We start from the raw sequence: 15,445 nt of genomic DNA, 5'->3' as shown, positions 1-15,445 counted from the left end.
GAGGCCCTGTATGTACGTACCAGTACCACGGTCCACGTACTACCTAGTCTACCTGTGATAAGTCTGCAGCTCTAAAAGGCATCCTGTTACTTTCCGATGCATCAGATTTCCTTTTAAAGAGGGGACCTGGCAATTACCAATCTCACCTTTTCCCGGTTATAATAAGTAAAACACAGTGGGCTGTCGTCGCCGGAGGCCCAAGCGGAGATGGACCGGACTCTCAGACATTTCGGTCTAGTTCGCATCCGGGCTAATTTATTTTCAGGCCCACTATTGCATACTACCATTTCGTTTCAGCTGATCTAAAAAAAATCATGGTGAACCAACGCAACATTTCATCCTATGCCAGAGATGATGAGGGTGACACCCTAGAGCTGTAGAGCATCTCTTCCAACAAAGCCCCATCTTATAGCAGTGCAGGAGCCTTACTGGTTTACATTTGACTTGCTACTATTGCTAACATGCAACTATATCAAGCTGTTCCGGATTCGTTTGACAGGCAGCTTTCACAGCCGTTATTTATGGAAATATCGTGAATTCATGATCCTCACGGCCTAGAGCATCTGGGCAACACAAGAAATGGAATGGTTTCATCTTCAACCAACAACGTAATGTACTTCTGTTGAACTCTGTAAAAAGCTTCCTTCAAAAGCACGATTTTGCAGGACCAGTCCAAGGCGGATTTTGTGATATCGTTACCCTTTCGCAGATATCGATTTACTTTTGTATTCTTTTTAGTTCATATACATGCATGATCGGTTGGTTTTAATTGCAAGGGGCTGAAAAACTGCAAGGATACTATCATCACTGTGACTGAGCTCTATCTGTGCGCTCTATTTCTAAAAACTGCATATGCATTTCGTAACTTCGCAAGTAGATGGGCCCTTTATTTTTGACATTCCTCACTCAACGGAGCACATACGCTCGACCAAATTAAACAAAAAAGTAAATCGACAAGCACACTGACACACATACTTTTCCTCAAAATGAGGAAAAAAACCCAACACCGTACAAGTACTAGCAGTGTTGCATCACAAGTTCTAGTTCGTAAAACCAACACGTATTACGCTGAGGAGGGGACCTTCTCGCTCTTCACCAAGAGTATCTGCGCGTCGGGCACGGCATAGCAGACCGCCGCACCCACACCGCCGCCGACGCCGAGCAGACGGGACGCTGCGTGCTCCAGGTTACCATTGGACGCGCCGTCGTCACCGTGGCACACGACCGTCGCGGTCACCGCATCACCGCGCTCTCCGGCAACGTCCACCGCGTACGCCCTCGCCGGGCCGACCCCACGGCACCCGTACACGGCGCCGCCGCCGTCGGGGCGGGCCTCGCCGCGGCACACCACGAAGCTGGACCCCTCGACGGCCCGAACGGCACGGACGGTGTACAGCTCCAGCGGGGGCTGACGAGCCGCCGGCGCCTCCTCGTCATCGCCGGACGCCGCTCGCGGGAGGAGGCCGCGGGGGAACGGCAGGCTCCCGCCGACGCGCACCGCGTCCTCAAGGAAGAACACCGCCGGCGGTGACGCGCGAGCACGGTCATCGTCGCCCGTGGCGGCGTTCCGGGCGCCGACGTGTTCCGGTGCCTTGGCGAAGGTAGCGACGACCAGCTGGTTCCGAGGCGAGGGCGAGGCCCTGTAGTCGTCGTAGTTGAAGTTCATGGGCGGCGGCGGGTCGTCGTCGCGAACGTCAGCGTCTGCGCTTGGAGCTTTGACCACCTCTGCGTGCATATATTTAGTTACTTGTGTTAGTGAGACCGTGAGAGGCGTTGTTGATCATTACAAGACGCACGGTCATAAAACCATGAACATTTTTTCGTGATCACCAGCACTAGGGCGCAGGAGCTCGCGGATGGACTCCGGCATGGGTTCGCCGGGGAGGGCGGCGCGCCAGAAGGCCTCCGGCGACGTCGGCGTCCGAGCGGCATGCGTCAGCTTCCCGGGTGGAGCCTGATCGATGAGGATCAAGGAACAATAAAAAATGAACTCACGAATCTGCCACGAAATAAACTGAAACCAATAATGTGCATGTGCGCGTTTAAGTTCAGAGCTGTGTCTGCTGCATTGTCACCGTGAGGACCGCGGCGGCGACGACGAGAACGAGGAGGAGGCACGCCATGGGAACCGCAGCGAGAAGCGAGAGCCAAGCAAAACCTCTCGCCCTTGAGCTAGGACTTGGTCTGGATGCGTGAGGGAACAACAGCAGCGCGCCAAATTTATAGACGGCTGGAGATGCTGATCGAGAGCGATATGGAACTGATACTTGTCTGGAGAATAAAACCTCGGCGCGAGGACGATGCTGCGGCTGCGAGGGCATTCTTGCGCTCGCGGCCGAGGATGAGAGCGACGCGAAACGGATGCTCGTGTCATGCTCGGATGGATGCGATGCGCGCTCTGTGCGTGCGTGAGATATGGAGGGAGGAGTGCTGCACCGTGCTCTGCCCCTGTCGATCAGAGAAGGAATGAAGCACACGGCGATCGATCGGGTGGACGGCACCGACAAATCGCCTGATGACGGCGCACGGCAGCTGTCAGCTGGGATGATCGGAATATAATCTTTGGTGACGTTCGTTAACGCTGCGCTAGAGAGAGAGACTAGCTTTCGACGAATGGGCCACATATGTTGGCGAAGCCTCCGCGCCTACATTATGGGCCACACGCATTGCCAGTTTGCCACACACGATGGACTTGAGCTCTCTGTAAAGCAGGCTAGCAGCGCTCATGGGCGCGGACGGCCCATCGCGACCGCCACCAGTCATCATCTCCACGTGTTCTTTTTCTCAAAAGAAAAAAAAAACCCACGTGTCCAGCCACTCCGTTCGCCTGGCGTCCGGTGGCCGCGTGCCCGCCGCCGCCTGCGTTGCGCGGCATTGGGCAAGCGCGCCGAGCTGCAGCCTGCAGCAGGGGAGGGGCGAGAGGGCGACGAGGCCCTGTGCCCTCGACCTGGATGGGCTACGAGTTGAGCTACAACTCGTTACTGCAACTGCAAGCATGATTACAGGAGCAAATACGCTTTCTGCTACCCCCGCTTGGCATTAACATTTCTGGAAAATATAACCATGCATACGCACATGCATCACACTGACCTCAGCAATAAAGGAGACCATACAGTCCACACTCCAAGGCAGGGACTGCATCCCCTGTGGCTGTGAGATCATCACCATTCGCATAAGATACTATGCATTGCAAAAACTTGCACGCCCCATGCCCAGGTTCCAAGTATTTGTATGTCAACAAACTCTGGCCAACCAATTGAGCATAAAGACACCAGCAATACACTACATATCCAGCAGTAGCGCAAATAAAACCAAGTCAACCAAGTCGCTCCGTATAATAAAGAGGGAACTATGTTGGCAATAATAGTTACTCCCTCCATCCAAAATTATAGGTCGTTTTAGCTTTATTAGATTCATAGATTTTGTTATGCACTTAAATATACCATATGTCTAGATGCATAATAATATCTATGCATCTAAAAAAGTCAAAACAACCTATAATCTACCTATAATTTGGGACGGGGACGGAGGGAGTAGATCAACACCACACTCAATTATATAACCATCTGAATTTGAAAAATACAAGTGTTTAGTGCTTGTAAGAGTTCCTATTGGTTCTGAATCCAATAATCCAAAGAGCAAGCCAGCTCAAACCAAAATTATCCTAGTACCAAACATGTTGAAATTCAAACTGATGCAAAAAATGAGCAAACTAAACATAGTTACACGCATTTTTCTCTCACTATAAGCACAAGCTAACATGGCATTGATGAAGGCAAAGCTGAAGGCATTTCCAAACATAATGTGGCAGCATCATGATTCAAAATGATGAGATGCATGAAAGAGTCCCAATTGATTCAGAATGCAACAATCCAAAGACCAAGACAGCTCAAGCAAAAATTCTACTAATACCAAACACGTACGATGGTACGGATAAATGATACGGAAATGAGCAGAGTAAAACTAGTCGCATGCAATTCCCAAGGTAAGCACAAGCTAACATGGAATTTCATAAAGGCGAAGCTGAAGACATTTCCAAACATCATATCGCAGCTGCATGATTCCAGTAAAAACAAATGGCTGCATGAAAGTGGAGCCAATTTAACATAAGACACTTCGATGATCAGATGTCCGATATCACCAAGCTCCAGCGGGGCAGAAAGAAAAGCAGAAAGAAAATCTCAACTATCACCAAATGTTTGGACAAAAGAAGTCCCGACAAATATCAAATCTGCATGACGTGTATTGACCAATGCATGTAGACAATACCAACGGCTCCATATGAGCAGCTGTGACGTTGGACTAAATCGGTGGAAGAAGAAAACATATACAAATACTTGTGTTTGATTCGGTGACCAATTGACCAATCAGCTGCCAGGGAGCCACACTTGCACCCCAGTGATCTGGAGTGTGAACAATGAAATACCGAACATTGGAACAATAAACTATTCTTTATGCATAGCTGTACAATTCTCCACTGCAAGCTCCAATAGTTTGCATCCCTTATATTCTACAAGTGCATAACAGGAAATGCATAAAGACTGCATATACACAATCCGCAGTTTAAGGTAATGGCCCTCCAATAAACAGGTCACTAGTCATCACTGCATAACTATTTGATCAATAGGAATAAAGAAATGATGCTTAAGTATAACAGCTTTCCAGAGAAAGCAAATTAAAAGCTTATAGTATCCATTGAAAGACTAGCTTTAAACAAACATGTCAGCAAAAGGAAATCACCTAAAAAGGAAAAAGGTAAAAGAACTAATGCACATTCAATTAACCGGATAAAGACACAAGAAAGAAGCACGTTGACCAATCAAATACATTCACCCATTCAGTTTATCAAAGAATTCCATGACATGCGAAACTGCCATTAGGTACATAACAACAAATCGAAACTTGGAGAACACTCTTCCAAGCTAAAATCATCTAAATATTTAAGCTTGTTAGTATCAAATGGCTAACTAAACATACGACAAACACAATACATCACCTTCATGACACAGCCACATTCAGGTCAGAGTGTCACACAAAAGATGAAGAACAGGAATTGCACAGTAATTACCAGACACCCGCATAATACTTGTTGGATTACAGCATCTGATGAGTTAGGCTTAGACATACACTACCAACCCAATCAAAGGGCGTCCCCCATTACAACAATCTTACCCGGGATTCTAGAATAAAACAGCTCAATTCTTAAGCTCAGGGGGACGCCCATCGATGATCAACAAGTCTTATTACGCGGCAACAACAACAGCAGTAGCAACTACAACAGGCATACAACAACACATTCTGCGCTTAGGAAACCATTAAGAAGGCGATGATGATACATTACTGCTGAGGGACATAGTAGTAGGCAAGCGGGTCGGTAGCAGGCACGCCGGCGGCGGGGCGCGGGATCCCGGCAGCCGCAGCCGCCGCAGCGGCGGCGGCAGCAGCGTCAACGTCCTTGGCGTCGTCGCGCGGCACGATGTCGACGAGGAAGTCGAACACCTCTGTGCGGGCGATGGCGGCAGCAATGTCGGACTTCTGGAGCGTGCGGCGCTTGTTCTCCTCAGCGTGCGCCCAGCCGCGGTGGGTGAGCTCGAGGATGAACATCTCGCAGGCGCGCGCGAACACGACGGGGGCCTCGGCGGCGATCATGCGGACGTCCTCGTCGGCCTTCATGATCTTCTTGATGCGGGCGAGCGGGAGGTTGTGGTTCTTGAAGTCCGTGGTGGCCTCGATCTCGCGGTACTGCTCCGCCCAGAACATCTGCAGCTGCTGCTGCGCAGCGGCCGCCTGCTGGGCAGCGGCTGCGGCGGGCGGCGCGTAGAGCTGCGGAGCGTAGGCGGCGGCTCCGGCGGCCGCGGCGGGAGGGTAAGCCGCTGGAGGGTAGGCAACGGGGGCGCCCATGACTGGGGGAGGCGGAGGGGTGCTGGATTTGGTGGGATCCATGGATTTGGGGGCAAGCTAGGGTTGTGGCCGGTGGGGGAGACGGGGAGGAGGGGATTGGGGACGGAGGAAGACTGGAAGAGGAACGGGATGGAGATGGAGCTACGCTGCGCTACGCAGCTGGTGATTTTTTTGAGGTGGGTTTGGTGATGGATTTGTTATTTCAGTTGGCAAAAAGATTCCTTTACATATTGAGTTACTTCCTCTGATAAACTATCCATTTTCTATTCTTCAAATACCAACAGCTAGTTTCCTCTCTAAAAAATCTACGCTCTCCATCCACTCCAACAGTTTCTCCATTTCGCACTACAGACTCTCCATTTCGCACTCCCCATTTTGCACATTTGGCAAGCCAAACCCGCTTGTCACGTTTGGAGAGTGTGGGAGAGTATTTGACCATCCGGATAGCAACTCTGTTGGATTGTGATTTTTCAGCAAACTTGCTAAATTTTGGCTTGGAGAGGGAGATGGCAAAGCTGTTGGAGTTGCTCTTAAGACAATCGTACTCGGTGTCTAGCTGAGAAATAACAAGAGCATTGTTTTTTTCTCTTTTTTCCGTTTACAGTTCACTTATTTACACGTGTTAAAAAATCCTTAAATAGCACACGGCTAGTAAGGAGGGAGTGGTTGTTGTCTTGCCGTCGGAACCAGCTTAAAAAAAGAGTTAGGATTAGGGTTCTAAGTTTGGGTTCTCACCGAGGGCTATATAACCGCGCGGGTTTAGATGGATTGCCGTTGATGGTGGTAGAAATGATGTCGGTAGAGGATCGAGGGCGGCAAAGTGGGATAATGAAGGTGCTATCGGCTAATAGCGGATGACAATCCGTGTTCGGGATCAGGGGTGAGCAATCGAAGAGGTTAGTATATAGCGGGACGGAGGCGGCGGGGTTGGGTGGCTAGTGAGGTAGCGAGGTCATCGCTAGCCGGAGCTGGTAGTCGAGGTCGTTAGCGAGCAGGGGTGTAGCTAGGATTTGAACATAGGGGAGGCTAAGTGAGCGATACTGATAATGATCATATATAAATGATGGTGTATGCATAAAAGAAATTAAGCTAGTTATTCGTTAACTAGCTTTGAATTAAGCATGCGAAGATAAATAAAATAGCATGTGTTATAATTGGTGATTAAGATTGTGGGAGCGTAGAGTTTGTGATTTCGCAGCCAAGCTGGTGGCTAGTGCTGCATCCTGGATGGCTGCACCAGTGGGTAGCGGACGGTGGCACGGAGTCTGAAGAGCGGATAACTCGAGCACCATCTTTTTTTAGAGGAACTTGAGCAGCAGCCATCTTTTTTTAGAGGAACTTGAGCAGCAGCTAGCGGCGCGAAAAAAGAAAAGAAAACAGAAGCGTCCATCTTGATAGAAGGATGTTGTGCCTCTACTTTGGCTTGGGATAGTCGAATTCTCTTTTGGGCTACGAAATGCAGCAGCAACACGTCACAAAAGTGGCAACCTAATATGTGATTAATAGGAAACTAAGAGGGTCTCCTATGGAAAAGCTGCAGCATAGGGGGCCAGCCCCCCTTCCCCCCTATGGAAAAGCTGCAGCATAGGGGGCCAGCCCCCCTCCCCCCCCCCCACCCCCTTCCCTGTTAGCAAGGAAGCAATAGATAGAGGTAGTGTCGTTGGATAGAGAAGGAGGCGTGCAGAGATGCGTTGAGATAGGCAATTGAGGGCACCTCGGTCGCTAGGATAATGAAGAAAGAAAGAAGAGAAAAGTGGAGGAAGGAAGAAGAGATAAGCGGAAAGGAAAGGAAGGAAGAAAAAATATATATAAAGAAAGAGAAGGGAAAAAATGACGAGAGGAGCCAGCATTAAGTTCGTCATTAATTCATTGTGGTGCATGTGCATCAGGGAGCGATCTCGAGTATTAGGGCCTGTTTGGGAGCACTCCACTCCAAAAAAATCAGCTCCACTCCACCAGCTCCACACTTTCCTAGCTCCACTCCACCAACTTCAAAAAAATATGGAGCTGTTGCACGTGTTTGGCTGATGGCAGTGCTCCAGCTCCAAAAACATGAGCACTTGTTGTGAATGGTCTATTTTACCCTTTGTGAACGGACACACATGTCATACTCTTCTATTTTCTCCTCTCTTCTTCCTCTCTCTCCTCTCCTCTTCTCTTCTACATACTGCGGCATCTGCCAGAAGATGGACATGGGCAGGTACGCCCCGTCGGCGCCCGTGTTGGTGTCGTACATGCCGTGGCGCGCGATGACGCGGCGGCGCTCGACCTCGACCGTCCCGGCGGCGAGCATGGCGGCGTGAGCACGACGAGGCCGACGCCCATGCGCGCCAGCTGCGTGAACCCGCGGTCGTGGCGGGCGGCGCGTCGGGCGGCCGGCGCGCGGGTGGGACGGGGCGGCGGCCGGCGCGCGGGTGGGGCGGGGCGACGGGAGTTTTTGTTTCGCGAACCGGTACTGTGTAACGAGTGGCAATGGTGGGTAAATACCCACCAACTCCACGAGGAGGTTTGTACGGGTTTTTGGAGCACCTCTCGAGGTACTCCCCAAAAAACGTGGATCTACCCCCTGCTCCACCTTTTTCCTGGAGCCGGAGTTGCTAGAGCTAGACGCGTTTGGCTACGAAATTTTCAGAGTTGGTGGAGTGGAGCAATTTTTTGTGGAGTGGAGTGCTCCCAAACACCCCCTTAACTTTCTCCATATGATTATAGATAAGTGAATTTGGACATCTAGAACTTAATGGACATTAGTCATGATATATTATGAAATATAGTAAAAATATAGTTCTAACTTTATATTATGAGACAAATTAACTCGTAAATGAAGAAATAACAAGTTAGAAATAAATAACTAGTACCCATAAAAGCATATGTATCTAATAAGTAAACTCCTGAACTTATATAGCTGCCTGATACTAGAATTTAATATTTATGTGTGATGACCTCATGTTACAAATTTAGTTGCAATTCAAGTGTTTTGTTAATGAACTTTATTTCACGAATAACATCAATTTACTTGTGTGCCAAAGTGGGGAGCAACTTGCGCTCAATAGCCAGATGAGGATATGCTGTACTTGAGTTGAATATTCATATCCATTTAAGTGCTTAAGATGGTATTGTTAGATTAAAATCAGATTATAGAATTAAAGTTAGTCTAAGCGAGTTTAGACATGCACAACCCCCTGTCTTTGTATGCATCGAGACCATGCCAAAACGTAACACTCCAATTGGCTTGTGTTCAATCATAACCATGGGCTCCCAATGTGCTGATCACCCCTATAGACTCATTGTCCTACTTTACTCAAAAGCATATTTAGTGCTTTGTCCTATCACAAATATAAGTTCATCTAGGTATACCTAAATAAAAAATTTCTAAGTTTGGTTAGCTATTTTTATAAATGTATAACTTAAATGAAAAGAGTCATATATTGTAGTAATGTCACTCTTATTCTATCAATTTATATAAAGTGTCAGACATGTTGATGATTAAAATATAAAACATTTTACTTACAAAAATCTAAATGGACATATTTGGGATCAACCTAGATGAAGTAGTTGTCCATCCATACCACTTAGTCCCGCATATGTGAAAGGAAGGAGGGAAAAAGATCTCAAATCAAGTATTGTTAGGCTTACTATCTCAAAAAGGAGATCTCACTCTCATAGTATCACTTGGCGTGGGTCATTCACCGGTTATATTTTTGTAATTCTGACACTGTAGGATTTTGTTTACATTTTTGAAGTGAAATTCCCACATCAAAATTTTCAAATTTATAGTAGATAACTTACATATGTTGTGAAATGATATAAGAGATTATATAAGCTCACATTGAGTTGACTACAGAGATCAGGCTTGTTTGGGTAACTAACACCTAGTTATGGCATATTAAGGTAATATTTAGAATCTGCAATGCACTAGTTAATGTATGCTTTAGAATCCACTAGATATATCTTGCAAGTGGAAGTGATGTATTAGTGTGATGAAACCAAATTGTACTCATCAATCTAAACACCATGGATTTGTGCAACCTACCGAATTCTTGGGTTAGATGATGGTACAATGAACTGAAACCGTAATTATAACCGCATAATTATAACCGCAGTTGCCATTTTTGGACAAGCCACCATTGTTAGCCTCTTGCTACCTACCAAATTATAGGATTATGGACTATCGAACCAAAACCACAACCATAATCTTTGATCTTAATTCACCATTGCCATTTTTGGAGAAGAAGCCATGGCTAGTAGGTAGGAAGTAGTCTTCGAGGAAAATCCTAATGTGAGCACTTCCAATGATTTGATTAATTGCTGGAGTGATGAAAAGGATATTATACGAGTAATAAATTATATGGCACTCTTGTATGCCCCAAGAGAGTGCCAAAACTTGAAATGTTCAAGTGGATCAACATCACTTGTAATATTACCATAGGGTTGTAAGGTAAACTAAAGATTACCGCATAGCTCGTAGCTCCGCCTATCAATTCCAGAAGGGCTGGTTGTGGGGTTTTGAAGGTCTGTGTGTGACCATAGATAGAACCATAGAGGGAGAGGTGTTAGCACTTAGCAGCCACACATGTAGTCAGTTTTAGATGTCTCAATCTATATTGTAAGAATTCATGTATCTAGGCAATACTTCGTGGTAAGCTTAAATGCTTTATCCGTTTTACCAATTTTTTTTTGAAACGGTTTTCTTTTCATAGATGTAATCTTTGAAGGTGGACCACAAACTCAATGCTAATTTTGCCATTGCATTTGTAGCAAAATTTGTTCTCATATTTGTGTTTATTCCACGTACCTTGCACTCTTCCAACATAGCTACACATTTGCTGCTTTGTGCACATTATTAAAATAATGAAGTGTATCGGTGGTTCTTAAACTTGTTCACGGGTATCATTTAGTTCCATAAACTATTAATTCATTGTTTTGGATCCCGAAAACTTGCTAAACGTGCCACTTAATATCCAAAGCTCCCTAATTAGTGTTGATATGTTTACTTGGCATCCAGGAGGCGTTGCTCCTCCCTGCACGGCCGTTGCTCAATTCATTGAAGATGCGGGAGAGAGAATAAATGAGAGACAAAAAAGAGATGGGCCGTTGCCATGTGGGTTGCTAACATGCCTTGTGGCCAGTTAAACATTAATTTTCAAAATTTGGACCTCAAGTGACACACTTAGCAAGTTAAAGGATACCCGGATGTGGAAGTGAAACTAGTTTAGGGACGGAGATGACGTGTTCCAACTAGTTTGAGATACTCTTACAAAAATTTAGAAGAAATTAGATGGTATTGCATATGGAAAAATAGATATCTAAATTCAAGTTGAGAGGACTCAGATTTAGGTGAGTGTAACGTTGGGCCACTTTCTTGTGCAGCCCGCTCCAACAGAGGCCAGTGTTGAGCAAGCGAGATAAGCTTTGGCTTTGCTTGACGACGCAAGCTGCTCAACTCCCAACTAACTCCCGTAAAGTGTGCACTTGAAGACGACGTTTGCCCAACTATCGTCCACAGAGCTTCCCCAAAAAAATCACGCCTAAAAAGCAGTAGGCAAAGTGGACCTCAACATTATATCTCATATATGTAGGTGCTTTTGCAGCTTAAACTGCAGAGAAATGGAGCACGGAGAAATTTACAGAGCATCAAGCTATCAAGCAGATTGAGGAACGCAAAAGGAGAAGCTAAGAACTCAGTTTCTGCAACCCGAGCAAAGATCGAAACAGACCGGCCTCCCTCTTATTGCCTTCACAAAGGGGAGCCTCTTTCTCTGATCATGTCAGCATCCAGAGCAACGCCAATTCGATCGACGCCACTCCACAACACAACACAAGGGCTTGAGCATCGATCGACGACGACATGTACAAGCTCGTCGCGCGCTGATGTTCACAGGAACTACTAGTAGAGGCACGGCTAGGCTACTAGTCGATGCAGGTTCCGCAGATGCCGTAGCCGCCGCTGCACCCTGGCCCCGTGCCGTCGCAGATCCCCGCGGCGCCGACGAACACGGGGCTCCCGCGGCTGCCCCGGCGCCTCCTCCCCCTCCTCATCCCGTCCTCGTCCCCGCCGACCCAGGAGAAGATGATCCACGACACCACGGACAGCCACAGGATGACCGCGCAGTAGACCGCCTCCCCGCCGAGCCCGCCCTCCGATATGCTCAGGAACTGATCCGCCCCCATCTCCGGCCCTTCACTACGAGTGTGTCGTATCCGGGATCGATCCCTATCCGGCCGGTGTGAAGCTGTTGCACCGGGGCATCGGCGCGGCCTTTATAGCCGCCGGTCGGGTCGGGTTGGAGTGACGACGCGATGGCACGATATGCGAGTCGATGAGCCATCCACATCCGCGCGCGCCGCCACGGCGGGAAAACGGTGCCCCATCACGGGAGGAAACGTGCGCCCCTTGCCTTGGCTTTGCCCATTGCTTAGCGCGGAGGAGTTGGCTCGGCGGCAGGGTCGGTTGGCCTGCCCGCGGCCACCTGTGGGTGGGCGGGCGGGGCGTGCTTGGAAGCGGTCAGTTTCCGGCGGCGCCCCGTGGCATATCCTATTGGATTCCATGTCTTGGTAGTGTACGCTCAGTTCGGCCAAGGGATTAACGGGGGGCAAGTGCACTGTTCCGACTTGTGATCCATGTACTGTATTTTTTGGCTGTGGTGTGGTACGCACAAGTTGGCCGAGTCAAGTCGTGGCGTTTTTTTGTTCTTGGAATTGAATACGATCGACGACGACGTGGACGTGGGGGGGGGGGGGGGGGGGGGGGGGGCAATGAAGGCACAATAGGAAAGTGGTTGAGCGACTGGATTAAGCTAAGCAATCATGATTCCTTAGTGCATGCGGTGGCCTGGGTTTTTTTTTTCCTTCGACCGGCGCGCGCGGGCACAGGGGTTGCTTAAGAATTAAGAAAGGATCATGGAAGAAAACGCGGGGGGCGAATCAGCCGATCAAGTAGCAATCGCAGTGACGACTAGTATAAGGAGGTTTATCTGACGAGACGAGGCAGCTAGCGGGTCCGAGGAAATTCGTCGCAGGGCGAGAGCAACCAGCAGACATGTTTGTTTGCATCAGGCGAAGCATTGATGCCCAACGCCTCAACCTTGACTACCGCAGCAGCTTCGCTCTGCAGATGCAGCGAACATGGCGAAAGTGGAGAGCTCATGCCCAACCCCGAGGTCAAGTCAAGCCAGACAGGTGATGTGAGTGAAGCGATGGTAGCATTGGGGACGGTTTTCACTATCGATTTTTTTTTATCTTTATAACAAACTAAAATTCATGTCACATCAAATATTTGAAGACTAATTAGAAGGATTAAATATGAGCTAATTATAAAACTAGTTATACAGATGGAGGCTAATTCGCGAGACCAATCTATTAAGCCTAATTAATCCATCATTAACACATGTTTACTGTAGCATCACATTGTCAAATCATGAAGTAATTAGGCTTAATAGATTCGTCTTGCAAATTAGCCTCCATCTGTACAATTGATTTTGTAATAATCTATATTTAATACTTCTAATTAGTATCTAAACATTCGATGTGATACGAGAATTTTAGGAGGTTCTAAATAACCAAACACCCCTATAGTTAAGTCCTCCTGATGCCGTCGTTGAATATCGAATTGACTATGGATGTTTAGAGGCACACACCCACATCATTCAGTCATAGCAGGGTAGCTTAGGTAAACGTAGAGCCCTACTTCTTCTTCTTAAAAAAAGGTGGTGGGGGGGGGGGGGGGGGGGGTTCATAATGGAAACGGGAAGTGACATGTTGAATCCAAGGTTGTCAAACTGCCCACTGCATCCACCAGAGAGGAAGAGACCATACCAGAACACCACACCAGGTCACCAGTCCGGCAGTCCATCACCACTTCATTCAGCAAGTAGCATGTGCCAGCGTTGCATCTTGGGCTTGGGCCAGGAGAGTGGCATAATGGCCGAATGGGATCAGTTTGGGCCTTTTTCCCGGGTGAAGTGCGGGGGTGTTCACTGTTTCCTGTCCAAAACGGGTTGTCGATTTTTCTAGTCTGAGTGGAGACGATTGAGCTGTTTGGTTAGTGGGACTAAATCCTGTCATGTAGATACTAAATTAGGAGTATTAAATATATGTTAATTATAAAATCAATTGCATAAATGAATAAATTAGTCACGGCTTATACAATTAGTTTTATAATTAGTTTACGTTTAGTTTTTCTAATTGGTATCCAAATATTCGAGGTGACGCGAACTAAAAATTAGTCCATGGATCCAAGTATGATATATAAAAAATATATTTTCAGGTTTTCTAGCAATCTCATTTTTGGTAGATCAGCAGACGCAGCAATTGGTGGCACATATGAGAATGTAATCTTATAAAGTTTCTAGGCGACGAGATAATGATAGTACAAAACATGACTCACTAGAGTTTGTGACTGGATGAAACATAAGCGCTATCCTGACGGGAAAAACTCAGGATAAAAAGTAGAGCAACCACAACACACAAGCACATCATATTAATTGTTGACCATATGAAACAAATAAGATTGACGCGACGGTGGAACAAACTAGGTAAACTATTCCTCACAATAATATGTGTGAGGCAATAGACGAGATCACGAGACTAATTAAGAAAGCTAGCCAGAGGTGCCTATTCACTCTAGCAGCCACAACCCCCGCCGCCGCCGCCGCAGCCACCTCCTCCATGGCCGGCGCTGCACCCGCAGGCCGCGGCAACAGCGCCACCAATCTACGCGGCTGTGTACATGCTCGTGGAGTCAGCCACCGTCCCTGACCTCGCGGTGCCGCGGCTCGCCGGCGGCTTCGCGTTCGTGGCCTGCGCCGGAGCGGGCTTCTTCCTGGGGCGGTCGTCGCCGGAGGTGCGGCCGCAGATGAAGACGGCGAAGGAGACGAGCCAGACGGAGACCACGACCACGCAGAGCCCAAAGAGCCACGACGACCCCAGAGCAGCAGACGCCGCGGCGCTGGACGCAAGGATTCTAGCCATGGGATCTAGAGAACAAGATGAGCAGAGCACGTAATGCACGTATCCAGAACGGTTCTTTGCTTCCATCTCAAGTCGCGGTTAATTTGCAACTCCCAATAACAGACTGATCTTTGCAGATCCAATAATCTAACAAAATACTCCCTTTGTTCAAACACTTATCCGTAAAGTCTCTTCGGTATTGGCCAAGACCCAAACTAGAGTAGCTCTGAGACTCTCTGTGCATGCGTAGTTGTGCTTGTAACATTGAAAGTTTGAAACGAAGTTCAGTGGTAGAGGAACGATTTTTTACCAAAATTTGGCAGTTAGCAACTAGCATACCAAATCATTACCAAAATTGTCAATGAGCACTGGCAAGCTTTGGTACAGAACCAAACAGCTCCGCTGTCAGAACTCAAAACCTTCCACTAACAAAAGTACGAAACTCTCTTTTACCGTAAAATGCTGAAAGTGAAGTTGCTAATCGAGCTGGGGTTGAAGGGGAAGCTGGAGAAGGCACCCCTGCTTCCCTTGGTCATCATTGTTGAAATACAAGATGTCGCATGATATATATCCCGTGGCAATGTACCTCACTACCTCG

General features: G+C 47.7%; 3 protein-coding genes across 3 annotated transcripts; all 3 read right to left on the bottom strand.

Annotated features, from left to right (window-relative positions):
* Positions 1-836: 836 nt before the first annotated feature.
* On the bottom strand, positions 837-2,360 carry LOC117845663 (BURP domain-containing protein 15). The gene is made up of 3 exons (XM_034726727.2): positions 2,076-2,360; positions 1,831-1,954; positions 837-1,725 (listed from the first exon to the last, which is right to left on the bottom strand). The coding sequence occupies exons 1-3, from the start codon at positions 2,319-2,321 to the stop codon at positions 1,064-1,066; spliced, it is 1,032 nt and encodes a 343-aa protein (XP_034582618.2). The 5' UTR covers positions 2,322-2,360; the 3' UTR covers positions 837-1,063.
* A 2,680-nt stretch (positions 2,361-5,040) lies between these two features.
* On the bottom strand, positions 5,041-6,094 carry LOC117842144 (nuclear transcription factor Y subunit C-6). The gene has a single exon (XM_034722506.2). The coding sequence runs from the start codon at positions 5,941-5,943 to the stop codon at positions 5,338-5,340; it is 606 nt and encodes a 201-aa protein (XP_034578397.1). The 5' UTR covers positions 5,944-6,094; the 3' UTR covers positions 5,041-5,337.
* Positions 6,095-11,446: 5,352 nt separating this feature from the next.
* On the bottom strand, positions 11,447-12,240 carry LOC117842640 (uncharacterized). Its single transcript, XM_034723130.2, has one exon. The coding sequence runs from the start codon at positions 12,067-12,069 to the stop codon at positions 11,809-11,811; it is 261 nt and encodes an 86-aa protein (XP_034579021.1). The 5' UTR covers positions 12,070-12,240; the 3' UTR covers positions 11,447-11,808.
* Between the last annotated feature and the right edge of the window lie 3,205 nt (positions 12,241-15,445).

The sequence above is a fragment of the Setaria viridis genome, chromosome 2, assembly GCF_005286985.2.
Source record: "Setaria viridis chromosome 2, Setaria_viridis_v4.0, whole genome shotgun sequence".
NCBI lineage: Eukaryota > Viridiplantae > Streptophyta > Magnoliopsida > Poales > Poaceae > Setaria > Setaria viridis.
This window is presented reverse-complemented; position numbering and strand designations above follow the sequence as displayed.

What these genes read in the sequence shown, in the direction of transcription:
- LOC117845663 (XM_034726727.2), bottom strand. Translation starts at nt 2,321, where the DNA reads ATGCCCTCGCAGCCGCAGCATCGTCCTCGCGCCGAGGTTTTATTCTCC. An exon ending in TCGCCGCCGCGGTCCTCACG is followed by an intron (nt 1,955 to 2,075) that starts GTGACAATGCAG and finishes CTCATCGATCAG; the next exon opens with GCTCCACCCGGGAAGCTGAC. An exon ending in GCTCCTGCGCCCTAGTGCTG is followed by an intron (nt 1,726 to 1,830) that starts GTGATCACGAAA and finishes ATATGCACGCAG; the next exon opens with AGGTGGTCAAAGCTCCAAGC.
- LOC117842144 (XM_034722506.2), bottom strand. Translation starts at nt 5,943, where the DNA reads ATGGATCCCACCAAATCCAGCACCCCTCCGCCTCCCCCAGTCATGGGC.
- LOC117842640 (XM_034723130.2), bottom strand. Translation starts at nt 12,069, where the DNA reads ATGGGGGCGGATCAGTTCCTGAGCATATCGGAGGGCGGGCTCGGCGGG.